General features: G+C 42.5%; 1 protein-coding gene and 1 long non-coding RNA gene across 6 annotated transcripts in view; one reads left to right on the plus strand and one right to left on the minus strand.

Annotated features, from left to right (window-relative positions):
* Positions 1–1,764, minus strand: part of MTF2 (metal response element binding transcription factor 2) — a 49,270-nt gene extending 47,506 nt beyond the window's left edge. Inside the window, exon 1 of one of the 4 annotated variants that reach the window (XR_006283290.1) lies at positions 887–1,193. Coding sequence is in view for 2 of the 4 variants with exons in the window: in XM_007058885.4 (XP_007058947.1) it covers positions 887–891 (5 nt within the window). In the remaining 2 variants the exon portion in view is untranslated. Of the gene's footprint in view, positions 1–886; positions 1,278–1,631 lie in introns of those variants that run through there. The other 3 variants (XM_043520948.1, XM_007058885.4, XM_027821364.3) reach the window with 3 other exon arrangements.
* A 16-nt stretch (positions 1,765–1,780) lies between these two features.
* Positions 1,781–27,136, plus strand: part of LOC119566915 — a 31,351-nt gene continuing 5,995 nt past the window's right edge. Inside the window, exons 1-6 of one of the 2 annotated variants that reach the window (XR_006283291.1) lie at positions 1,781–7,866; positions 11,843–11,926; positions 13,054–14,164; positions 17,472–17,930; positions 20,988–21,479; positions 24,699–25,000. This is a non-coding gene — a long non-coding RNA (uncharacterized LOC119566915). The remainder of the gene's footprint in view (positions 7,867–11,842; positions 11,927–13,053; positions 14,165–17,471; positions 17,931–20,987; positions 21,480–24,698; positions 25,001–27,136) is intronic. The other variant, XR_005226437.2, reaches the window with a different exon arrangement.

Here is a 27,136-nt window from a genome sequence, read left to right on the forward strand (position 1 = left end):
GAATGTTGTAGATTATAATTGTATATAGCTTCTTTCATTCAAATTGTATCCAAAACGCTCCAAGTGGTTAAGTGTAACTCCAATCCTTTAAAATGTTGCCAAATAGACACTGGTCTCAATTTGAAAATATAAAGAAACATCTTGTTACCTCCTATTAAAACAAGGAAAGCATCAACCCATTTTCTTTTGTGATTCAAGTGCTAAGAAAGAGGGTATTGCAAGGGCTTTCTAGTTACACTAACAACCACCAGTTTCCACAGTTTTGGGGAAGAAACATCTAAAGTTTCTCAGGACAACACAACATATTAAATTTGTTATAATTTGTCCATCTTTGAGATGAAACGTGCTATTGTAAAAGGTACATTATCTGCATAAAAAGTGAACAGTCCTTCAAATAAGCCTGCCCTCTCTCTTTGTGTTGCTTTTTCTTTTTATACTTTAACAGCTTTGTCGATAGTCAGACACAATGTCTGATAAGGAAACCACCATCTAAACACCCAACTACACCCCACACCACCCAGATTCCCTCCAGGACCCCCAAGATGGTGATGTTCTCCCCTTTGTTTGGTCTCCACAGGGCACTTGCAAATCCCCTCATCATCTGCCTGTTATAGTCAGCCTCGGAGACGGCCCTTATTTCTGAAGTCCTCTGGCCCCTAAACATGCCCCACAAGACCAGATGTGCCTACAATGAGCACAGCACTGGGGGAAGAACGGCTGGAGGGCTGGGTTTCCCCACCCGGCTGGGGATCGACCCTCCCCTCCCCCTTTAGGGGAGCCCTCTACGTGGGGGGAGGAGGTGAGGGGTCCTCGCTGCCCCCCCCCCCCACGAACTCCAGGGCGGCCGCCCACCCGCCCCCACCGCGGAAAGCCCGGCCTCCCTCACCTCATTCGGTCTCTCCAGTGGTGCCAACCGCCTCATGCAGGGAAATCAGCGGACTCAGCACCCTCCCCCCCGGAGCCTCTCTGCGGCCGGGCCCTCGGTGCACAGCGCCCCCAAACAGCCCTCGCCGAGCGGAGAGTGGGGGAGGGTCAGAGTCGATTCACACACTACCCGGCTCCGCCGCAGCCGTTCGCCATTTTTGTTTCCCGCGGAGGAGAAGCTGGTGCATTGTGGGAAAAAACAAAGCGCCTCGCCTCACCCCCCCGCCCCCGCTGGGCCCGCCTGCGCCGCACGGCCGCTCTCCGGACAGGGGGCGGGGAGTGGGGGAGGAGGCCGAGCGACAGCGGAAGGAGACGTTCCACAGACAGCCTCTGCCGCTGGTGAACAAAGAAGAACTATTTTAGACTTGATTGCAGCGAAGGTGAATCCCTCCTCCGAGTCCTCCCCCTCGGAACTACGTCTAGCAGAGCGGAGAGTGAGGGAGAGGCGTTCTCCTGGCTTACCTATTGTTCCCCCTCTTCAGTCACACCTCTGGGGGGAGGGGTGGCAGCCCTTCCCTGCCCCTCCCCCCCCGCACGTCTCGCTTGTAACTGCTAACGCTTCCCCACGTACCCAGCTGTCTGGCTGTGCCAGCTCCCCACAGTTCGACAGCCAGCAGCATGCACAGAAATGTAGGCCTGGAGAGATTCCCCTCACCCCCCGGGGTCACCTAGTCCCCCATCCCCTGCTGAGGCAGGACCACGTATACCTAGATCATGCCTGGGTGCGTGCCTGTCTCTCTTGTTCTGAAAAACCTCCCGTGACAGGCATTCCTTGGTGGCCAGTTCTGGTGCTTAGCTAGGCAGGGTCTCAGTTCTGCCTCTTTCTTCCTTCTCCCTCCGAACCCCCTGGCCTGGGGTTTCAGCCATGAATCTGGAAAGGGTCACAACACAGGAAGGAAGTAGATCGCACTTCCTAGCCACCATGTAGCCACCAATCCTGAGAGCTGCTAACAGAGACCAGGTGCTTTCGCTCCAGTGCTGAAAGACTAACTGGCTGGAGGCCTTTTCCTTTAAGGGAGCAGGCCAAGAAGCAGATGGGCTTGACAACCTGTCAGGCACCTGATAAGCCATTTTCATTTTCCCACTTATGCTGGAAGTGCATGATGGGAGTCAATAAAGCTCCTTGCAGAAGTCACCAAAACTATTACTTAGCATAGTCTGTGGAAGTGTGTTACTGAGGGGCTTTTATTTTTATCTTTCATATTTATGCACTGAAACCTGTTTTAATTATTTGTTCTATCAGTGAGATTATAGTTCTTACAAGGATTCACCCATGTTAGTTTATTGTGGCTATTTAATATTACACGTAGAAAAACAGTCTAATAGTCAATAGAGTCTGATTTGGAGCCTCTAAGCATTTGTGTAATGCAAATATTTACCAAGTCTACAAAATAACTTTAGAAGATCTAAACGAGACTGAAGACTAGGTTGCTGGCAGTGAGCAGCTAAGATTCAATAGTAACAGGCACATGACTGACAGAGTGAAGAAACTTAACTCCATGCTTCGGTTTTCCACTCTGGTCTACAGTCTTCTTATGGTAGGGTAATTTAGTGCTTTGACTAGAGCTCTCCCATTACAGGATAAACAGTTCAGAACAAAAAGAAAAGGAGTACTAGTGGCACCTTAGAGACTAACCAATTTATTTGAGCATAAGCTTTCGTGAGCTACAGCGAATACAGACTAACATGGCTGCTACTCTGAAAGAGTTCAGAACAAACATCGCACAATCTTCCAGCCCTCTCTGGGCTCAAATAGTCCTTAAACAGCTCTTCCCTGCCCACTAGTCCATTTACCTGTTGACACAAACTGCGTAGGTGGCAGGAGCACAGTGGTCCGTCAGCCCTTCTAAACTCAGTACATGGGGCTTCTTTCCACTCTTATTGAAAGTCCAAGCTGGGGGCCCTAAACAAAGACAGAAAGCAGTATCAAACCCCAAACTTGCATCTCTGCTGAACTGTCACAGGCCTTTTCCTTTTCTTGCTTCATCCCTCTTTTCTACTCATGCCTGTTTTCAAACCATTTCCCCACAGCCCTACTGGCTGCTTTTCCATGTTGGTAGTGAAATACTGCAGATCTGGTTGTTTCACAGGCTGCCCTTTTTTAGTCTGGTTGGCACATGATCACTCATGAGCCCCTCCAGACAAATCCTCAAGAATACCCTTGTCCTGACTACACCAAGACCAAGCTGTGCCTATAACCTCCTCTAAAGAGTCAGTGCATACCCTGTTTTGGGCTAGTAAGAATAACACTCACCTCTGCTTCTGAGATTGCTGATGCTTCTTTCAGGGCTTGAGCCTTTCATAAGTTTCTTTTAAAGTTCCTCATCTCTTCTCCCTAGATCTATTTCTAAACAGAGTATTGCCCATATATTAGTACATCCTTTAGCATAATAAAGATATGAAAGTATCCTCCAGTCCAGTTTTTTTCCTCCTTTGAAGATCATCTTTAAAGGAAGAAAGAGTGTTCTACCATTCCTCCAAGTCATTACCTTGTAGAAGCTGGGTTCTGTGTATATCAATTACAAGGCAGGCAATATCAAAATCTGTTGTTCACAATCTATGACCTTTAGGCTGCGTATAAACTGAGAATTTTATGGAATTCTTTTATATTTGATCTAGCGCTGGTGGTAGCAATAGTGGCTAGTATAGACTAGCTATTGGTGTTTTTACCATCCATGTAGTATTCAACACTGTTCAGAGCAGGTCCGCACAACACTGACCACTGGATCTGTTTTCCATCATTTCATTAGTAGAGCTTCATTAGTGTTAGCTCAACACTGAGGAAAATCTAAGTGTAGATAAGGCCTTTGTTTACATCCAGCTCTCTAAATCTTCAAAGAATATAGCCCCAGGAAATACCTGCTAGGAAGGCAAGTGTTTGTTTTTTGTTTTGTTTTTCAATTCAGACTGTATTAATTACAGTAATGTAAGATCTATTATTTAACTAAAGATTAAGAAATCAGGATTCTCTATTTGTATTAGAATGGATTTGGGCAAATCAGTGCTAGTAACATACCCCACCCCCCCTTATTTCAAGGTCATATTTGACTTTTCAAACTGAACTGCTATTCTGGTATCTTTGGTATGGTTTAGGAAATCTTAGGTGATGACATTTGCAGACAGATAACCCATTAGTTCTTTATTACAGTGGATGTATTGGTTTGGCCAATACTTTGCTTTCAAAGGTGGTGGATATAAATTTCTACTGCCTTATTGTGCCACAGTTGTGTAAACACCGTTATCTAGAACTGAGATCCTGGGGTGAGATTCTGAGCTGTAATTCTAAGATTGCCCCTAACTCATTGCCCAGGAGTGCCTACAGCAGCTTTAAATTACCTTTGCACATTTCCAATCCTGTGCTGCTCTGAGGGATAGAGCTTTCCCAGCATAATTTATACAGCCGTGAGGTAATGTATAAGTTACAGAGCATCATGGGCCACAGCATTGTAAAGAAACTCCATAGTCCTGCACGATATGGCCCGTATTCAGCATGCTCATCATACCCCAGCATACTTCTACACCAGCCTTTGCAAGGGGGTCTTTGCAATGCAGCTGATAGCTCCCTTGTACAGTGTCTATACTAGGGAAAATCCTCTCCTGGTCAGTTATTGGGGGTTTTAAGGTCCTTTAACTGGGTCTTACTTCACTCAGTGACAGATCCTACTACTGCCTCAGTTTCCTTCCTTCCACAGGGAGACAGAACCATCACAGTAATGCTTTGTAATTACTCTCCTCTTTTGGGAACTGGTTTATTACCTAAAATAATTAAGGGAAAGCTAGATTCTTCCAGCCTCCTTCTCCAAGCTCACCAGTCCATTACATCCCTCCTCTTGAACACCTAATTCCCCCTTGGGAGGAATTTTTCTTCTCTTTTCTTGCTCTTCACTAGAAGTGGCTCCAGCCAGAGCTTCTTCTGCAATCCTTTTTGACCTAGATTCCCCCAGAAGACTCTCTCCCCCCTAGCTCCCTGCTAAACCAATTCAAGACCATACCTAATCTGCTGGAGCAGATTGGGTGTTACAGGAAACCCTGCTCCCCAGCTATCATCATGTAATGCCTGGTCACCTGACCCAACCACCAGCGCAAAACCATCATGTAGGAAGCAAATAACTAGGCACAGGTGAGGCTGAACCCAACTGCCCCTAAAGAACTAACTACTCATACTATGACAGGCCCTCCCCTTTTTTTTTAAAGTATGAAGGCCCTGGTGTGAGTCTAGGATCTCACTATTAGTGCATAAACAATCCAACTACAAATAGTGTACAGATTTGAGAGCACAAACAACTGGAATAAAAAAAATCTCATAAGTCTATACTTGGCTGTGAATGGAAAGAGGATTCTCAACACTACTGGCACATGCAGTGCAGAGAAATCAACAATAGTACTGAAACTCAATCTGTTTCAGACACTCTTTACACAGTTGTGACTACTGTAACATGAGACATGTATAACTAACATGGTTTTGGGTGAACAAAAGCCTTTACGTGCTTTCTGACCAGCCACAGTAATCAAACAGAGCCACACCTTGGCTATACTCAAACCTCAGGGATGATTATTCCTATAGTAACATATGTCAAGTCTACATGCTTGTTATGACTTGTGATGAACCTTTCTGCCTCACTTTTTAATAGTATCCCAAAATTATTTGAATGTATAGTTTAACAACTTACAGTGCTGTGTTTTCACTTTCGGACACATTATGTACAGAAATATCTTGACAGAAGCTGTTACCAACTGAAATGTCTCTTTTTGAAACCTCAGTCAAACCTATTCTTGTGAAGAGGCTTAGGGAAAAGAACATTTAGATTATCTGTCATACCAAAATCCAGGTTCTGCTCAGTCTAATATCTACAACTTTACTCTGTCTACTTTAGGAAGTAGCCCTGTTTCAGTAATTGGTTTAGCTGAAGTGGGGCTGATGACAATTAGCTGTAAGTATAGACAAGAACAAACCTGGATTAGTGCCTCCACCTAAAAGTTTTTGAAAGGGATAGTCTTTTGTTTTTTGTCTTCACCTATTTTCCCTCATGTGACTATTTATTGTTTGTCCATTATATTGTTAAACATATCCTGAAAATGTGTATTATCCATACAAACTGGAAACAGGTACAATGTCTTTGTTTTCTGTACATCAAAGCTTTCAGTAAATAGGGAAGAAACTTTAATCAGAACTATACTTTCACAAAAGCCTCTAAGTTAGTGTGGAACTGAAAGCAAAGGGAGAAGTTCTGAAACATAAGCTGTAAATAGCTCACAACTTTACTACTTTCAGAATGATGGACCATCTGCAGTACAAAATTAATCATGAGGGGTCCTTACCATGTTCTAACAGTGTCCCTGCATCATACTGCAGACTTTCATCTGTGTTAGAAGATGGAACTGTATTTTAACTTTGGGGGATAACTGCCATGTTGTAAGTGTGGTTTCTTCAATACAGCTCACTTCGCAAGGTAGATGGGCCCTATGTTTATGACATCAGGTACCCGTGACATAATGAAAATGGACAATAACAATCTAAGCTCAAAATTTGTATTTTAAATCCTTCATTGTTTTTACTCTAGTAAACTGTAATACAAACACTGCTGTGAATCCAAAATTACAACCCAAAACAGCAGACTGCTATAAGTACTCACTCAGGAATGTCACACAAACAAATGAAAATGTTGAACTTGATTCCCATTTACAGTGTGGCCCCTTTACAGTGCACAGGCATTGTAAAGGGATATTAAAGTGGATGTAAATGTTGTGACACTATACCCCAAATTCTTCATAGAAAGTTATAATATGATTATAGTACAACTATGATATATTTTGTGCAAGATAAGTCATGTGAGAAAGGCATGTAAGGCATGAAAAAGGTTATGATTTTCTGAATGTGATTAACCTATTTGTAACTATGTATCATTTCTGTATCTGAAGTTAGGAATACTGACTGTGTATCAATTACAAATGGATTTACACCTGGGGACTGCCCACCAGACAGAATGCAATCAGTCTGGATGGGCCATTAGAAAAAACAATAGGTCTTCGAAGATGCTAATCTCTCACGTTCCTCGAAAGCCTTCCTATGGATGCTGCAAATAGACTTTGAGTTATGGCTGCAGGGTCATGTGATCACGTCACCTAATACTGGACTCCATAACAAAATTAGTACTTTTCTGCTGGCTGGGGGTGGGAATCACACTGGAAGACAAAGGGTTCCTGCCATATGTAAAACATTTAAGGCAGGGGAGTTACATAATCATCAGTTGTTCTTTGTTGAATCCCTGCCCAAGATGACTGCTGTAAATACATAAGACTGAACTGGGGAAGAAAGGCCTGAACCCAGGCTAGAGTGTATCTGGCCTGTGAAACAAATACCTGGAGTCTTAAGCTGAAAGCAAGAGCAGCTTTCCTTCAAGAACCTCTGCAATCTGCCTAAAACAACATTTAGGGTGAGAATTTGCTAGTTATAACCAATTTCTTTAATATGTTAAGCTTAGCTTGTGTGTTTGTTTCATTTGCTAGGTAATCTGCTTTGATCTGTTTTCTATCCCTTTTAATCACTTAACATCTATCTTTTGTAGTTAATAAGCTTGTTTTTGTTTTCTCTGAAACCAGTTTGTGGAATTCATAACTGGGAGGCAAAAAGCTGTGTATATCTTCTTCCACATTGAGGAAGGGAGTGAATTTCACAGTGCTGCACTGTTCTCTATGCAGTGCAAGATGGTGTAATTTTGGGTTTGCACTCCAGAGGGGGGTGTGCACTTCAGTATCTGTGCAGTTCCTTAGCTGAAGCCTTCCCATGCAGGGGCTAGTCAGAAAGCCTGTTTGCATGTTTCAACAGCTGGGTGTATTCCTACGTGTGTGTGTGTGTGTGTGCGTGTGCGTGCGTGCTGATAAAGTGCAGTCTGAAGCCTGAGGGAAGACTTGACTGGCTTGCCTCACCAGAACAGTGTAAAGGTAACCCAGGCTCATGGGACAGGCAGCCTCAGTTTCAAGTGGCACCCTGGGGGGAGCCTGTCACAAATGTATAAGGGTCTTTAGCAAAAATGAGAATTTGGCCCAGGTGATTGGCACCTAGATTTGAGCACCCAGATTAGCCAAGTCTGAGTGCAAGCCTTACCTGTGTTACTGTGTCTCCTTTTCTATCTCACCTGTGTATATCTGGGGGCAGATCCTGGTTTCTTTGTGCTGAGATGCTTTAGGATTCTTTCCCAGTCAATCATGGAAGAACTTGTCTGTCCTTTAAGGGGAATTGTGGGAAGGCATTGGAGGACTATCAGAATTCAAGTGATTTATCTTGCCCCCTCACTGCAATGTGGGCAGGTTCAAGTCCAAGTTAAAGTGGAGCCTGGGCTCTAAGGCACTCCCTCAGCCTGATAAACTAACCCCCAGGTCAGAGATTTTTTGTGTACGAACAGTTAGTAGGGTTTGGGCTAAAACCCAGCTAAAACCTGGGTTAATTCTGCAGTGAAAATATACCCTAAAAGGTTAATTTGCAAATGTAACTGCATACCATTTGAGGTGAAGGCATAGCCTAAAGTGTACGGAAGGTGATGACTCTACCCTTTACTACATGTACCCAACAGCAGCAAGGAAAAATGAGATTCCATATTCAAAATATAATTTTATACTGTACAAAATAAAGGCTTAAAAATGACTGTATAACTTGCTGGAGATGTTTAGTATAGTGTGAAGTTGTCTGGGGCTGATCTAGATTGTTAAAATGTTTTTAAAAGCTAATGTTATGCCCCTTCCACACTGCCAGAACAATCATATAAGCAGAAAGTTTTTTTTTTTTAATTTAACAGGTTAGAACATATAAATGGAAGTTCAGGTACCAACTGTTGTAGAGTATTAATTTCTGTTACCTTATTGTGTTATCAGACATGGTGTCAGAATGATACTCTTAAACAAGATCCATGTACAGATGGTCATTATAACCACAATTCAGCAAGGAGGAACAATTAGATCTCAGACTACTTTCTCTGTATTATTTAAGAATGGGAACAGTCAGGGAACCCACCTGGGATCTCCTCCTAGACAAATTACATATGGTGCATATTTTTATGCATAAGCATCAGTGAGATAGTGTACTTGTGATGCATCTACTATGGAAGGGTCAAAATATTATCTTCAATTTTAAAATTTAAGAAGGCAGGTGATGGGAAGTCATATGAGAGAAGGAATTTAGACCCATCTACCTGATCCTAAAATTACAGTAACGAACCTCTCTTGTAAATTTAAATCAAACATCAGAAATGGCCACTAATAGATGGATAGCAACTTAAAATCTTAAATGTAATTTTTAAGTCTTTTCTCAATAAATACTTTTTTCACTTTAGCTCAGAATACAAAATGGGTTTGGCAATATCCTTGGGCCCTATCAGCACTACAGAAGAACTGTGTAAGGTGCAAAACATCTCTGACATGCTATCTGACATAGTTGCACCTAACACAGTTTAGTGCTTCCATTCAATTACACTTTTTCTGATGCTAGCCTTTCTAGTCCTTTCACAATGCAGAACCATGTTTGCATCAGATATCAGTGCACACTGGGAAAATCTGTTCCATATTACCGCAGCTTCTGGTGTTCATGAGTATTTTGAGGGTGCAGTGTTCTTAGAACTACTAATTAAATATCACATTTTTAACACTAGTATAGACAGGATTTAACATCTTTACAAACATGTTAACTGTCATGGTCAATCAAAGGGCATGTCTTCACTAGCAACATTAAAGTGTTGGCCGTTGCAGCGCTTTAACATGGCTGTGTAGTCGCTCTCTCCCAGCACTATAAAAAAACACCTCCACAAGGGGAATAGCTACCAGCGCTGGTGCACTGTCTACACTGGCACTTTACAGCACTGAAACTTGCAGCACTCCGGGGGGTGTTTTTTCACACCCCTGAGAGAGAAAGTTGTAGTGCTGTAAAGTGCCAGTGTAGACAAGCCCTTAGGCTCCCTACTAGGTTTGAAATTGGGGGGAATCGTATTTGTGCAAGCTTAAGATTGGTGCAGTGCATCTACCCAGGGTGGAGGGTTGCATTAGGGTAGCTATATCCTTAGCCAAATTACAAGTATTTTGATCACTTGGACCAGAATAAAGCCATCACTTCCCATTCCAGGATTAATCTTGTAGATTTCACTTACAATTTAATTCGTATTTATATTTTTGAACTATACGTGATTAAATATATTTGATCAGTACACATCACAGGTAGATCTAGGTAAAAGTAAACATTTCCATACAGGGGCATTGAAACAATTTTTATAGTGGGAGTGCTGAAAACCATTGAACAAAACTGTAAACCCTGTATAAGATGGAAACCATGTATTTGATTGTTATTACTACTTCAAGCCAAGGGGTGCTGCTGCAGCCCAAGCACCCCTAGTTCCAGCACCCCTGCATCCACATTGATCATCAAAAACTCTCCCTTCATTCATCTTTGTGAAAGGTTAATTTAAAGCTTAATTGGAGCCATTCACATGCTAACCTTGTTACATTAAACAAAACAAATCAAATGAAGAATTAATATGATATTTGCCCCCATAAAATCCTGATCATTCTGCTTACATGTTACATCCTTTCCTGTCCCATTTCATCTGTTTTGTTAAACCCATAGATTGTAAATGTTTAGGTGTGGGTTGTTTTAGCATATGTTAGTATAGCCTAGCAGAATGGGGCTTTTAGGCACTACCAGAATACAAATAACAAATTATTGCAATTATTATAAACAATGGGATCATAAACCCCTAAGGACCTGTGTACATTAGCTGTGTGTGTCAGGGGTTGTCTATATTTTAGTAACAATTATGCCAGGTGGCCTGTGTCCTTAAACCATTCTACAGGCATGGTGAGACCAAACTTCAAAGTCAGGTCTACTAGGAAAAATGCAAGGAAGGTAGCTCTGGCTCTAATAACAATGCACTTCAAACATATTTTAAATTGCTGAGAAATATCTATCCAATAAGAGGTCAATTTTAGAAATTCCCTAATACACTGGCAGATCAGGTGCCAGCTCATGGCAAGGCCCCAGGCCTCACTGAACACCGACAAATGCATAGCTGGACACCAATCTAGCTCACCTGTGGATTAGTATAGTTAAAATAGATATTAGTGTTATAAGAATGTGTTTAGACTTTATGGAATGCTTTTAGGATGCTGCATGTATTAATCCTACTTATAATATCTGTATCCCATGCTATAAGATAATATTTAAGTGTTTACAACTGCAAAATGTTCTGAAACGCTGTAACTCCCAAATAAGAAAAAAGCTTCACCTAATGCAAAATGCTGGATTCCTTCAGAAGTTGTTATTTCCTCCTAAAAAGAAAAGGAGTACTTGTGGCACCTTAGAGACTAACCAATTTATTTGAGCATAAGCTTTCGTGAGCTACAGCTCACTTCATCGGATGCGATGAAGTGAGCTGTAGCTCACGAAAGCTTATGCTCAAATAAATTGGTTAGTCTCTAAGGTGCCACAAGTACTCCTTTTCTTTTTGCGAATACAGACTAACACGGCTGTTACTCTGAAACCTGTCATCATTTCCTCCTGTCAGTCAGGAGGAACTATTGAATTGAAATGGGCCATTATGGAACAAAGACTTTGTTGATTGCTCCCCACACTTACCCATAAACAGGTTATGTGCAGAAGCGGTCATCCTATCACCTTGGACTCCAGGGAGATGGGGATAAAAATCCCTGAACAGAAGGAATTAGGGCCTTTTCAGACGGTTTGGACTCTAAGGGGCAAAGTTTCCTAAATATAAGCAAGAGATGTCCAGGACTAACCTGGATTAACCCTAATGGACATAGAGAGCTGGCATATTTCAGCAGCTCTATCACCATCTGAAACCTAAGGCTGAAACTCATTTGTGTGTATATGTCTATTTGTTTTAGCCTTGTAAATAATTCTCTTATTTCTTTTTCCTAGTTAATAAACTTCTAGTCAGCTTATCAAAGGATTGGCTATAAGCATTGTCTCTGGTGTGAGATCAAAGGTGCAGATTGACCTGGGGTAAGTGATTGGTCCTCTGGGACTGGGAGTAACAGGAATATTCTGTGATCTTGGGTGTAAAACAATCATTACAGAGTCAAACGTCCCTTGGTGGCAAGATAGATCAAAATGCTGAAGGGGATTGTCTGTAACTCCATGTTAAGACTGGATAGTGCCTGAGGAGTTTATACTTGTTACTTGGTCAGGGCCGGCTCTAGGCACCAGCAAAACAAGCAGGTGCTTGGGGTGGCACATTTCTAGGGGCGGCATTCCAGCGCCGGCCATAGCACCCCTAGAAACGTGCCCCTGCCACCCCAGCTCGCCTCCACTCTGCCTCCGCCTGCTCCCCTGAGCGCGCCGCCACCGCTCCACTTCTCCCCCCTCCCTCGCAGGCTTGCCGCGCGCGAAACAACTGTTTCGCACTGCAAGCCTGGGAAGGAGGGAGGAGAAGCTGAGCGGCGGCGCACTTGGGGGAGGCGGCGGTGGTGGAGCAGAGGCGAACTGGGGCGGGGAGCGGTTCCTCTACCCCCCCAGTTACTTCCTGCACTCCGCCTGCTCCCCTGAACGCGCTGCCTCTCCCTCACCTGAGAGGGAGGGGGGAGAAGCAGAGTGGCGGCATGTTCAGAGGAGCAGTGGTGAGCTAGGGTGTGGGGGTTGTGGGGGGGGGGGAGCAGCAGGAAGCAATGCGGGGGGAAATGCAGCACACCTGGGGGAGGAGGCGGGGCGGGGATTTGGGGAAGGGGTTGGAAAGGGGTGGAGCTGGGGGTGGGGAGGCATGAAAAAAAAGCAGGGGCGGCCAAAAATTTTTTTGCTTGGGGCAGCAAAAATCCTAGAGCCGCCCTGTATTTGGTTCATGAAATCTAATTATAGAACTCACAACCTGTTTGGGGATTGTGTCCTGCTTCTAAAATCTGTCCTAAAGTTGTTGTTCTTGCCCATGAGCCACTCCAGACTGCATTATAGTGTACACTTACTAAACTTATGCAAAAAAGTTCAAGTCCAGATTCTATATCACTGAATTTATTTTCCTCTACTTGTATCTAGATTTTGCTCAGCAGGTGGTCTGTAGATTACAACTGAAAACACTTACTACCTGTTAAATTTTCTCATAGTTCTAATTTAAAAGTTTAATTATCTTCAATTTGCAGTTCACACACCCTTCCCAGATGGCTGAAAACCTATTTGCCTATGATGAAATCTAAAATTAAATGAACTATGCTGTTCCTAGAAGAGTGGAGGTGACCAAATAAGGAGTCTAATCCCGTAAACCCAGTAGTCACATGAGTAGTCCCACTTAAGACAGCCAGTTTACTCACATTAGTAAAAGGGTTTTTTTTTATTTTTAATTTTTTTTAAAAAAATTCTTTTTTAAATGTGAGTTCATACAAACATATGGTTTGTTGACAGGTAAAATTGTGACTAAAGATAAGGAGTAATCTAGGATGGAAATACAATATAGTGAAAGTGGTACAACTCCTCTTGTGTGGACCCAGTTCTACCTGTATTAAAGTGCTTATACCAGTATATTTTATTCCAGAGTGAGAAAGGGAATAAGTTATACTACTATAACCTTTGTATATAGATGAGGCCTAAAAAAATTATGTCAAGTTGTTCTCCTCTATCCACTATCTTTTTGACACACAAAGAATTCTAATAGATTAGTGAGGCACAATTTTTGTTTGCAGAAGATGTACTGGTTAGTCCCTGTCACATACCTGCAGCTTAACTCCACACAGAAGCTGAAGGTAGAATAGGTGCTGGAACTTGGGGTGCTGGCTTGAAGTGGTTTCCATTATGTACAGGGTTTACAGTTTGGTTCAATGGCTCTCAGCACCCCCATGATAGTAATAGTTCCAGCAACCCTGGAAGGTAGTGCAGAACTTAGTAGCATGCTTGTTAAGTGGGTGTCTGCCAGGAACACTTTATACCAGTGCTCCAAAATCTGCACTGGCTACCTGTTGGTTTCCAGGAGGAGTTGTTTCAGGTGGTAGTTTTGACCAACAAAGCTCAAAATTTTCTCGGATCATCCTGCTTAATAGACTGCTTTTCCATTCTCTGCCACAGTTGAGGTTACCAGGGGTGCTCAAACTAGGACATGTTTGGTATATAAGATAAGGCACTCCTGGCCCCTTGACTTTGAAATTCACTCGCCTTCCACAAATCTGTTGGTCTTTCGGACAAGCTGCAAAATCATCTTCTTCTTGAGCAGACCCTCAGGGAGGGATGAGGTGTCTAGCATTTCATTTGGATATGTGAGAGGTAAGAAAATTTATATTTGGCCTGTAACATATTTTTGCTAGCTGGTGCTGTTATGAGTGTGGGGAATGTGCTGCTGCTTTCGTTTTCATAATGATTTTTGCATGATATTTTTAACTAATCACAAGGGCACATTGAGCCCAGGGCAGGCAGGCAGTACTTTATGAGTGCTATTTAAATTCAAATAAAAAATAACATAAAAGCGAGCCCCAGGCTCAAAGGACAGAGCGAGGAATCTATGGTTGGGGATATCTGGTGCTGGAGGGAAGACTGCCAAAAATGGAAAATAGAAGTTAAACATGTCTGATGAAATGGGAATTGATTTTAATCCTGCTTCTAGATTGCTTTTTAGCCAAATACAAAGAAGCAATGCTGTGTTAGAACAGAATCAGGATTGTCAGATTATATGCTATGCATGTGAAGAGATTCAAAGTATGAGTGAGGTTTTAAATATTGTGTTTCAAGAAGACAAAAATGCTTAAACTGCACCTTCTGTCTGAGATTCTCAGTGTTTACAAACTTGGAAAGTGTTTACCCCATTTACAGATAGGAAGAATGAGGCACACAGAGGTTAAGTGACTTGTCAAAGATAACATAACCAGAAGATAACACTGTAAAATCTGGGATTAAAAGACAAGTCTCCTGGTTCCAACTATTGTTTTCTTTGGTGATTATGCACTTTTAAAGCACTAACTAAGTGCTTGGTGCAGTACTGAACACAAAATGGAGACAGTCAGTACCCTAAAGATTTTACAATCCACTAGACAGTTGAGAATCTGATAGTCTTTTTCAGAATAAATTGACAATCTACTAGCAAATTTACAGTCCAAAGCCCTGATCCTCCAAACACTTACACATGTGAGTAGTTCCACTGAACTCAGGGGGGACTACTAATGTGCTGACGTGCCTGCAGAGTCTTGTTGTAATTATGTCCCAATCATAAGACCTTTGTGTTTCCATCTTCATAAGAGAGAGACGCCATAAAAAGTACTTGTTAAAATTAATGAAAAATGAGGGAGTCTGCAGATGAGTGAGATGTGGCAGGCCTGCTGAAAGGTTGAGGAAAAAGCCCAAAGCTGCATTCCAGGTGGTAGGAGCAGAGAAGGAATGCTATATTAATTCTCCATGCAACCACACTGATGTTCAGGAGAGATTTTTATTGCAGATAAAACAGCAATACTCTGCTACGTAACTCTGCCCTGAAGGGATGTTAAAACATTTTTTGCTTCCGTTTAAAAAGTTAAGGGGTATGTTTGTACTGCAGTGAGTGCTAACCAGTGGTGCAAGTAGATTTTAACTCTTACTGGTATGGTACTGACCCCCCGACCTCAAACGCCGCCCCCCCCCAAATGTCTGTGACTAGAGCCCTGCGTGGATACAAATTTATACCTGCAGAATCTGATATCCACAGATAGAAATAGGTATCTGCTGAATCACAGGGCCCTCCCGGGAACCGCAGAGGCAAAAGGAGCAGAACGTGGGGCCGCCGTCCCAGGAGCCAGTGCCCCATGCCAGCAGCTCCTCTGGCACGGCTGCGTCTCCCGTCTGGGGTCTGTATAGCCCCGCCAGAGTACAGGGCTGGGGGCGGGGCTGAGGGCAGTACAGCAGCGTCAAAGGAGCTGCCAGCACCGGGTGCTGGCTTCTGCGAGTGGCGGTCCCACGTTCTGTTCCTTTTGCCACTGCAACTTGGAGAGCCCTGCGGTCCAACGGATACAAATCTCTATCCGCGGATAGAAATCAGTATCAGCGCAGTGCTCTCCAGTTCATTCTTGAAAATGTGACTTTCTGGTACAATGTACCGGCAATAACCATGTTAAGGGTATGGCATACTGGATCTGACCGGCTTACTTGCACTACTAGTGCTAACTATACAACAGCTGAAAAGGTGGGCCAGAAATGCAGAAGTGTCTGATGTATAAAGAGATTAGAATTCTGCTATTGACAGACAATTATACAGTGCTTAAACACTCATGACAGACTGACAAACATTCTGTCACAAAAGTGTGTAACTCCGCTGTCTCCCAGAGGTTAGAATACAATCCTCAATTTTAAAGTAAACATTATAAGTTAACAACACTATCATTGATAATGGAGCTCTGTGGAGCTCCTACTGAAGTACATGAACAATATGTTCAAATGTTTAAACTAGAACTCCAAGATGTTGAGCATGGTTTGTTTAATGCTGGGGGATTGTGTCCTCAGGGATGAATATGAAAAGTGGCATCCCTCAAGAAACTAATGTTGTCCTTTTTGGCCCAAGGAGTTAGGCAGTATTTGGGACCTCAACAGTTTGTTTCCGTTAGAAGGAGAAATGGATTATATGAGTCAAGTTTATTCTTTGGTGCAATCTTGTTTATTTACAAAGAGTGTACACAAAGTTCTGTTTCCCTGACCACAGTAGAAACAATAGCAGCAGTTGCTTACAATGTCCAAGCCTGCTTCTCCAGTGAGCCCTTTGACCCAAGAAGCTCGTTGATTATCCTGTGCCTTTTCAGGACTATTCCCTAGTTTTCTGCTGTCTTTCTGCTTCTAAGGCTATGTCTACACTACGGACCTTACAGTGGCACAGCTGTACCAAGGCAGTTGTGCCACTGTAAGGTCTCCCGTGTAGCCACTCTATGTCAGCGGGAGAGATTGTCTCCCTCTGATATAGTGCTGTCCACACTGGCACTTTTGTCCGTGAAACTTATGTCGGTCAGGGGTGTGTCAGACTTAATGCTGGTGGAATGTTGTTAAAATTAACTTGTTAAAATTGCAGTCAAATATGTAGTGTTTGGACTTTCCTAAGCGGTGGTGAACAGGGCCGTCCCTAGCTATTCTGGGGCCCTATGCAGCCCCTCCGTGGGGGGTGGGGGTGGGCAGGCCTCCACGGGGGTGTGGGGCTGGCTTCGGGGGCAGGGGGGAACCGCCCCCCAGCACTCACCGGCGGCATGGCTGGGGCTGTGTCGCTGCAGTTCCCACCTCCATTGAGTGCAAGTCCCGGCCCTCCTGCAGTCCTGCGGGGCTGGGGCGAAGCAGGGGTGGGGGCCACGGGGAGGAGGTGGGGCAGGGGCTGGAGCAGCACACAGCTGCGCAGGGCACCAGGAAATGTGATGCCCCAAATTTTCTGATGCCCTACACAGCTGCGTACTTTGCATATGGGTAGGGACGGCCCTGGTGGTGAATGGAGATGACTGTACTGCTCATGTGATAATCTCTGTAGTTCTCATGTTAAGAGTAATATGTACATTTGTGTAACATAACTCTTACATGGCTGGGACAGATCCCATGATAACAATAGCCATTAATAACTGCTGAGTTTTGCCCACAGAAATGGCTACAAACCTTAAAGAAGACAGTGGTCAATTAATACCTACTAAAAAGCAACATATCCAGAGGAAACTCCTTGATTCTCAAGACAACAGGTAGAAACCAATTTACAGAACAGTGGAGAAGGGGAAACTCCCATCCCAGACACAGGATGACTGCATTGAAGAATTATCTCATGGACCCAGAAGCGCCAACTCCGTGGGTACTCCGGTGCTGGAGCACCCACGGGGAAAAATTAGTGGGTGCTCTGCAGCCACTGGCAGCCAGGAGGAGAGTGCAGGACCCCTGAGCTGAAGGGGAAAGAGAACATAATGCCTCGATATAAATCCATGGTACACCCACTTCTTGAATACCATGAGCAGATCTGGTTGCCCCATCTCAAAAAAGATAAATTAGAATTGCAAAAGTACAGAGAAGGGCAACAAAAATCATTAGGAGTATGAAACAGCTTCCATATAAGGTGAGATTAAAAAGCCTGGGACTTTTCATCTTGGGAAAGAGACAACAAAGGGGGGATATGATAGTGGTCTATAAAATCTTGACTGGTGTGGAGAAAGTAAAAAAGGAAATGTTATTTTTCCTCCTTCATGTAACACAAGAACTAGGGGTCACCCAGTGAAATTAATAGGCAGCAGGTTTAAAACAAAGAAAAGGAAGTACTACTTCACACAGTGCACAGTCAACTTGTGGAACTCATTGCCAGAGGATGTTGTGAAGACCAAACTATAATAGGGTTAAAAAAAGAACTAGATAAGTTCACGGAGGATAAGTCCATCAATGGCTATTAGCCAGGATGGGCAGAGATGCAACACCATGCTCTGAGTGACCCTAGCCTTCTGTTTGCCAGAAGCTGGGAGTGGATTACAGGGGATGGATCACTTGATGATTGCCTGTTCTGTTCATTCCCTCTGCAGCACCTGGCATTGGCCACTGTTGCAAGACAGGATACTGGGCTAGATGGACCATTGGTCTGATCCAGTATGGCCGTTTGTATAATACTTACACTGGAACCCTAGGAAACTCTGGAGTGGACGGTGATACTCCAAGGGCGTCTCTGAAGTAGGACAGGCCCATATCCTGGAGAGAGCTGCTTACCGGTTTTCTTTTCCGTTCTTTTGTTTAACCCCATTTACTGACTGCTAGCAGTTCTGTGATTCTGCCTGGGATCCCGGGAGGGGACGAAACTCCAGAGGCCCGCTAGAAAGACAGCCTGCAACACCTGTTAGGGTGGGGGATAATTGGACTCACATGTGTGCTCCCCTTGTAGCTCCTCAAGGGGGTACTCTGCCACAGACAGGTTTGTGACCTGCATTAATAATAGATAATAATAGAGCTGCTCTGAAAAACAAAGGAACTTTAGAAAAGGTTTGACTGCCCATTCAGACAAAGGAGAGTGCTTGAACTCATACAATCCCCTCAACCACTGTCTGGGCATTGTACTGCATTGGGTAACTTTAATTCTTTCTGTGTCTGGTGAGTTTGGTGCTGAATGCTTATATAATGATGACTTATAACCTTCAAGACAGTAGCAACTCTGGTCATAACAATAGATACAGTAGAGTTTGTCTGTCTATATAAAAGATAAATTAGCAGCCCATCTATTAACTCAGATTTTCATGCCTACATTGCTTTTCTTTCAGAGATTCATTTATTACATTTAAGTGAATAAAAGCTTTCATTTAGCTGGGCTGTCTGTGTGTCCTTTTCACATGTACACTAATTTCATTATAGTTATTTTTCAGACGACTAGGTTAGATTTAAAATGTAAGGTGCAAAACAAAATCGCAAGGTACAAACAAACGTAGCCTAGTAATGACTTAGTTTCTCTTAAATCGCAGGAACGATTCTGAGCTGGTCTCTATTACAACAAACCATCAAATATCATATCATCTAATTTGGATACACCACTTAGACACAAATAAATATAAAAATCCCTCTAAATCTAATTTAGTACTCACAGCATAACTATAACTGCTTTGGCCAAACCACTATAAAACAGTAACCTATGACTCTACCACAGTGAGGATACATAACCTTATCAAACTAAAATCTCTAAGTACAGTAATATTTTATATTATAATACCATAGTATAGATTAGCAATTTCTAAGGTACTTCTGACCCCAAATTACCTGCTGTTATTCAGTTCAATAAAGAACAATTAGAAGCTGAAATACTAAGAAGTTAATGTCTCAATATTACTAGTGTATAGATGCATCAAAGGTACATGTTGTGCAAAAGTATATATAATATATAGAGGAAAACACATCACAAGACTCTCCCCCGCACATTCTGTCCTTTTCTGTCTATCTTGTTTATTTTTTATGGTGTTGTTGTAAGAGAAGTGTTGAGTGTGACTTTGCATTCAGATATTCAGAAAATTGCAGTTACTCTATTAATACTTTATGGCATCTTTTATGCAAAAGATCCCAAAGTGCTTTACAGAAAGTGTGTACAGGAATTAATTAATCTATAATTGAAATCCAGCTACCTCTGGGGAAGAAACACAGTAGATATTCTGTGCCAGAAATATACTTATCTATTACTTTTGAAAGAAGTGACGAATATCATATCAAGTTGAAACCACAATGAAAATATAAGTAGACAGATTGTAAATATCGGTATCTGATTGGGAATTTAACCAGAACATTGACATGTCGTGCAGAATGTGGGGTTTTTCAGAGAAAAGTTAACGTGATATACAAGTAACCTCAGATTTATCAGGTTTTAAGAAAATATTAAAAACCAACAGATGATTACATTGCTCTAACACACAAAAGCTTTTAAATCTTGAGGTTAGATATTCCATGAAGGGGATGAGTTATTTCCTAAGCATGCTCACTGATCTTTATTGCTTATGCAGGATGCTGATAAGAAACCTTAGATAACTCATTGCAAAACTCTTACATTCTTAACATAAAGGTCTGTGCATGATGGAAGACTAATAGATGAAGACAAAAGTGGAGTAAGATTATTTTATTTTCAATCATTAGTGCAAGTGTTATAAAGGGTGTATTTTGCAAGGCCCTGGGACATACTTTCACTCTTGTTCATGGATTCATAGGACCAGACTCTCAGCTGGCGTAAATTGGTGTGGCTCCACTGAAATCAATGAAGCCGTGCAGATTAATACCAGTTGAGGAGTTGGTCCATAGATTTTAAGGCCAGAAGGGTCCATTATGATAATCTAATCTTACCTATTGCATAAAATAGGGCATAGAATTTTACCTAGTGATTTCTGCATCTAGCACAAGAAATTGTGGTTGAACTAGGGTGTATATTTTATAAAGATTTATATTTTACAAAGATTTAGTCTTAATTTAACAAATCCACATATTGAAGAATTTACCTCATCCCTTAGTAATCTATCCCAATGCTTAATGATCTTCAATGTTAAAAATTTACATCTTATCTCTAGTTTGAACTTTGCTGACTTCAGCTTCCACTGTTGGACCTTGTTATGCCTATGTGTGTTAGATTAAGGAGCCCTTTAATATCTGGTATCTTCTCTCTTTGCAGGTTGTGAACAAGTTCACTCTTATCCTTCCCTTCGCTAAACTAAATAGATTAATCTCTTTTTAAATAGATTAGTCTCTCACTGTAAGTGTGTTTTCCAGACTTCGAAAATTTCTTATAGCTCTTTTTTGATCCTTCTCCAATTTGGGAACATGTTTTTAAAAATGTGGACATTATCCTTGGACACAATATTGCATTAGTGGTCTCATGAATGCCATATATAAAAATAATTAGAGTCCCAGAGTTTAAGGCCAGAAGGATCACCAGATCATGTAGTCTGATCTCCTGTATATCATAGGCCACTAACACCACCAAGCACCCACACACTAAACCCAACAAGCCCATTTTCCACTCCTGCTTGATATTCCCCTGTCTATACATCAAGGGATCATGTTAGGCCTTTTTTCTACGGCATCACCCTGGGAACTGATGTTCATCTGGTTATCAAAGTCCTTTTTGGAGGCACTGCTTTCCAGGATGCAGTCCCCCCCTTTTGTAAGTATGGCCTGTGTTCTTTGTTCTTATATGATTTACCTTACATTTGGTTGTATTAAGAAGCATATTGATTGACTGCACCCATCATACCATATGATCCTATCCTTGACATCATTTACCACCCCACCAATCTTTGGGTCGTCTACAAACTTATCAGTAATGATTTTGTATTTTTTCCAGTTCATTGATAAAAATATTGAATAGCTTCCTCTGCCTCCATTAAAAAAACGTAACTGTTTTTTTGTTTTTTTTTTGCTGTGTGCACCCATGCCTTTTTAAATCTTTGAAAAACATGCTTGACATTTATCATTTATCCCACCAAATAATAAATAGGCATTATGGCATTAAGTTTTGGGAAGTTATCTAATGGGATAATTGTAGGATTTGTATAAGGTCCCATCTTATTCAATATCTTCACTAATTACAGTGAAGAAAAGTCAAAACCACATTAATTAAATTTGAAGATGACTCTAAATTAGGAGATGTGGCAAACACCAGGGAAGATGTACCCTAGGAATAGTAAAGAAAGGGAGCTAGAGAAAGTTAAAAAAAATGGGCAGAAAGTAACAGTGAGATTTAACATGGAAAAATATAAACTAATACAACTAGAGAAAAATAATCTGAAATCTAGATATTCAATGAGAGATACTTAGGCCATGTCTACACTACAAACTTTTGTACAACGCAAGTTACATCAGCATAGAGCCACCACAGTGAGTATGCATGCCCGGCTCCTTGAACTAGTACAGTGTGTACTCACCAGGAGTGCCTGTGATGATGCACAGTGAGGTGCACCATGGGTAGGTATCCCAGTGTGCAACTTGCCATTGTCGAGTGCACTGTCTTTTGCATGATGGGGCAGGGACCCCTGGGAGTGAGAGACCAAGTGCCTATCACGCACCTTTTTCCATCCCATAATGCCATCCCTATGCCATAATTTTTATGCCTTTGAGTTAAAATCCCACAAACCTGCATGGAACTTTTGTCTGCCATCTCTGACAGAAGCATGGAGCCTGTAAACTCTGCACTATTGTCATGAGTGTTGCAAACACAGGATGCACGATCCCTCCATGTTTCCTGCTGGGACTCCTGGGCCTTTCTTCTGTCTGCTCTTTCCTTCTTCACACAGTCTGAAATATTCATCCTCCAGGCCCTCCGTTCATGGCCCAGTACAGCACTGGCTTGCAGGCTCTCACTGTACATATCATCCCGAGTCCTCTTCTTTCTCCTCCTTACCTGGCTCAGGCATTCCATGAGTGTGGAAGGAGAACCCCTTAAGGCCACAATAGAGCAGCTACAGATAAAACACACAGAGCTACCATTGTCAGTACAGTCACAGCAAAAGTTAAGTTTCAGAACTCCCTTCCCTTTGGCCCCCATGTGGAGGAAATAGAGAAAATGGACTTCTGTGTCAGTTGGTGTGAACTCTGACACTGTTATCTGGAGACAACAGCAGCAGTCTAATGTAAGAACACCCTTTGGTGCACTGGTGTCATACACGGAGCAGTATGATCTCATACCCAGATGGCAGTATACTGAATTTGGAGAAAACTAATAACCAACATGTGGGACAGTATTATGTTTATAACCTGGACTAATGGTCTCAGTATAGTGTGTCAATTTATATGTTGAAAAAAATATATTCCTGGTGGAGAGGGCCAGTAATGTTTAGTGATCAACCATCGAAGATATTTTTATGGTCAATTGAAGTGCGAGATCTCAAACTCACCAAAAAGGCATATATATAGATTGATCATATGGCAATGTCCCCTGTACCTGTTATCTTCCTTGTACTGTGGTGTATGCGTCAGAAAATCAAAAAAATTAGATTAAGCAAAAGGTATCAAGTTCTACCCCACATATCTCCTGTGGGAAATCAACCCCAAATTATATATGCACCAACAGAACCATTCAACCTCAGGTAATCACTCAAGCTCAGGTAACAATACAAAGAACGGAATAATTATGTTTTCATTTGGCCTGCAGTTACTGCAAAGGTATAGCAGGTACCAGAACACCCTTATGCAACTAGTTATCCCAGGCAGTTAATCATAGCCTAACAAATTTCTTAGCCTTCTCATGCAAATCTAGTAAGGCCCTAAATTTATGTGATAGGGTTTATTAATAATCACCCTATCAAGGGGGTTGTAGGACTTGTAGCCTATACATAAGGCATAAGTATAAGTTAAAGGAGTAATGCAATGAGCCTACAATCTCAAGGCCTATAAGATAATAGTTGAGCTAAACTAATCAAGGCATAAGGCCCAAAAAGCCTTAGCATAAGCAGCTATCAAAGAGGAACCCTAGATCATAAAATATCACAATATAGACAGCTGCTAAACTGCTGACAGGTAACCACAAAATGCTAGTTTATACCAGTTTGAGATAAAGTTAGGAAAATCAGCAGATGTCCAACCACAAAGATGCTATGGTAACTAATTGATGTTTATGCTAATAAGCTTGAGGTAAAAGGTTAGTAATCTATGGGAGAATGGCACCCCAACATTAGTAGGGTGAGGAAATACAAATAAGGAAAAGGGGAGAAACCTCTCCTGAATATGCATTAGGCAGAGTGGTGTCAGCGTAACACATTATAAAAGTTATAGCCTGGTCTGTGTGCCCTGGGAGATGTAACTCTTGGGAGATGCCAGCATGATGACCACTGGTTGATGCTAATGATGGGTCTGATGATAAGGAAGATAATGACTAACACTTCAGGTTGTTTTGCAAGGAATGGTGTGAGTATATGGATGCTCAGATGCACATTCTATATTATCTCTATCTACCCTGCTGTGTTAGAGTGTTTGCAACTTTGCTAACTGTTAATAAAAGTATTAAGAATACAGAGGGTTTTTCCTAGGTGGGAGTGTTGCAACCGTGCACGTTGAGGTTCCCAACTGAACAGTAATTTTAATAATACTGGGCCTGATTTTGGGACAAGAACCTGTCAAATCTCAGAGCGCTAACTGGGAATTCATCAATATAGTTAATATACAATCAATAGATCAGGCAACTCTCCCCTAAAGTTTTAAACAAGATATGCTAAATGACACTTCAGTTTTGGAGCGCTTGTGCACAGCACTGCTCTCCAGTCCCAGCCATGGGGAATATGGCTTGCCAGAGGTGAGGGGGTGGAGAAATGAGAAGGGAATTGTTCAGTTGCATGAAACAATATGAGTATAGGGCACTGGCACTGAATACGAACACTATTTCCCACAGGCAGTGGTGATTTTAGATGATACCTCATTCCTCAGGGTAACAAAGGCACTGAGAGCACAGCCGTTGCTGGAGTCCTGAAGTCATTCAGGCCTGTATGCTGCTAGCCTGTTTACTACAGTAGAGCCTGCAGAGGAAGAAATAAGGCTGTTTCATCCTTAGAAACTTTCGGAAGAGGATTGCGGAGTATCTCCATGAAAGTTTCACTGAGATCTCTCAGCAGGATTCAAAGGACATCCCTGGGTACATAAACAAATTGCTCCACATTCCAGGCTCCAGCCTAACTCTAAGGGAATGAAAAGCAGGTAACAACCTCTCTTTGTTGTACTGTGATCTCTTCTAGTACTGATAAATTAGTGAAAAGTCAAAAGCTGTGTCCTACTACACTGGAATCTGGCACCTTCAGTACATTAAATACTAAAGGGAAATGCATTCACACACTTACCCAAGGTTCCTTCCCTGCATCCGGCTAGCCCATGCTTGACTGCTGGGACCATCTGGACTGTGGTCAAGCCTCAAACAGGTTCTGGCTTGCGGCATAGCTAGACCTCCTTGGTTGCATGTCCCCCATCATCCTTCTCCTTCTTGCTGTTCATGGCAGGGTTCTGTGGCATGGGCTTCTTGGAGGTATCCACGGTGGTCTGCAGGGTACTAGTGGTAAAAGCAGCAGGTCTGTGGCTCAGCACCGGATTAATGGCTGGCCTCCTTGGTCTTCTGGCATGCCTGCCTTAATTCCTTCACTTTCACACAGCATGGGTGCTGATTCCAGTCATGCCCCTTCACTTGCATCCCCCAGGCAATCTGCTTGTACATGTCGACGTTTCTATGACTGCTTCGTAGCTGTGCCTGCACAGCCTCTTCTCCCCACATTCCCAGGAGATTCAATACCCCTGTCTACTCCAGGCAGGAGTGCATCTGGAGCATGTAGCTGGCCTGATCAGGTTGGTAGTTGCACACAACAGGGGAGAGCTGCTAGGTGTGCTTGCCATGCTGGGCAATCAGGAAAAGGCTTCCAGTCTCAGTGACCTCTAGGCAGTGGATTTCACAATTGAGACCAGAGTGGTCTGGTCAGTGTTGGACATTGTGGGACAGTTGCTGGAAGACTGTTAGGATCAATATAGGTCATTCAGTGTCTACATTTGCATTGCGTTGACCTCAGTATGTCATCCATGGCTCAATGCCATTTAGAAAGGTGGTGTTACTGCATCGCTGTGATGCAGTACTTATGTCGGTGGGAGACACATTTAAATGTAGACGCATGCACAATCAAGTTAATGAAAGGCATCTTATATCAACCTAACTTTGTAGTGTAGACCAAGCCTTAGAAAGCAACAGTTATGCCGAGACTTATATGTAACTTTGTAAAGTGATGTGGGAGCACAATAGGCTAATAGAGTTGTGGGGTATACAGGAAGTAATAGTCATGCAGTAATAGTCTCTCTCTTTCTCCCTCTTTGGATTTGGGGTCTCTACACATGAAATTTAAGTTCAGTCTGGGCACTACAATAACAGCAAATGCTGGGTGGAGAGGGCAAAGCCCAGCTGACTTTCACATACTTTTCTCCCACCAGGATCCCTGCCTCAGCTAGTGCACAGAATGGATGCACATTGGTCAGAATTAAGGTTGCCTGAGTAACCATATAGCTGGCATTTCCTAGCTTTTGAATGCAGGACTTTACAACCTAAATAATGTCCTTTTAACATAGTTTTTTATGTTTTCTATACATGTGTATAACATTCTTGCCTAACAATGGATATATAAGGAGAGCGGAAAATGATACATCTACAAATATTTCAAAGATTAAAAGGTAAGGGATTGCCTTAGGATTCTGCTTTCAGTATGAAGAAGCTGAGCCTTTTTAGTGGACAAAAGAGAATTGCTCTGCAAAAGTGTACTAGGTTGAGTTACTACTCTGCAAGAAAGGGAAAAATGCCTATCCACTATGATTACCTGGGAAGACCACTAAGGCACTACCCAGAGGGCGCAGGGAGGCTGTTTAATATCTGGTGCATGTGGAGTTCTACCTCTGGTAACCTTTCCTCAGTGTGTTGCCAGAGACAAACAAATACTTTGATGAACATTTTGTAACCGTGAACCAGACATAGCAGAGTTTTCTTTTAGATCAATTAAGTCAGCCTGCTTTACAGAGTTTGACCAGAGCCATCTTTATTTTTTTTTTAAAGAGGATTGGGTCTGTAAGAGGGAGAAAATCTCAGGGTTACATTGTACCCCAGACTGCACAGCCATTTAGGGGCATAAGACCTCCCCCAACACCTCTGAGTGGCCACCCGCACTTGAAACTGGGCATGTACAAGTAAACAGGTACTCCCCCTAAGTAGGTGAGGGGGTGAGAAGATGGTAGAGCCTGTGCTCCCTTTGCCCTCTGCCCTCCAGTATGTTGTTCTGCACAGCTAAGGAGGCATGGTAGGGTGGTTGTGGT

This window comes from Chelonia mydas, chromosome 8, assembly GCF_015237465.2.
Source record: "Chelonia mydas isolate rCheMyd1 chromosome 8, rCheMyd1.pri.v2, whole genome shotgun sequence".
Lineage (NCBI taxonomy): Eukaryota > Metazoa > Chordata > Testudines > Cheloniidae > Chelonia > Chelonia mydas.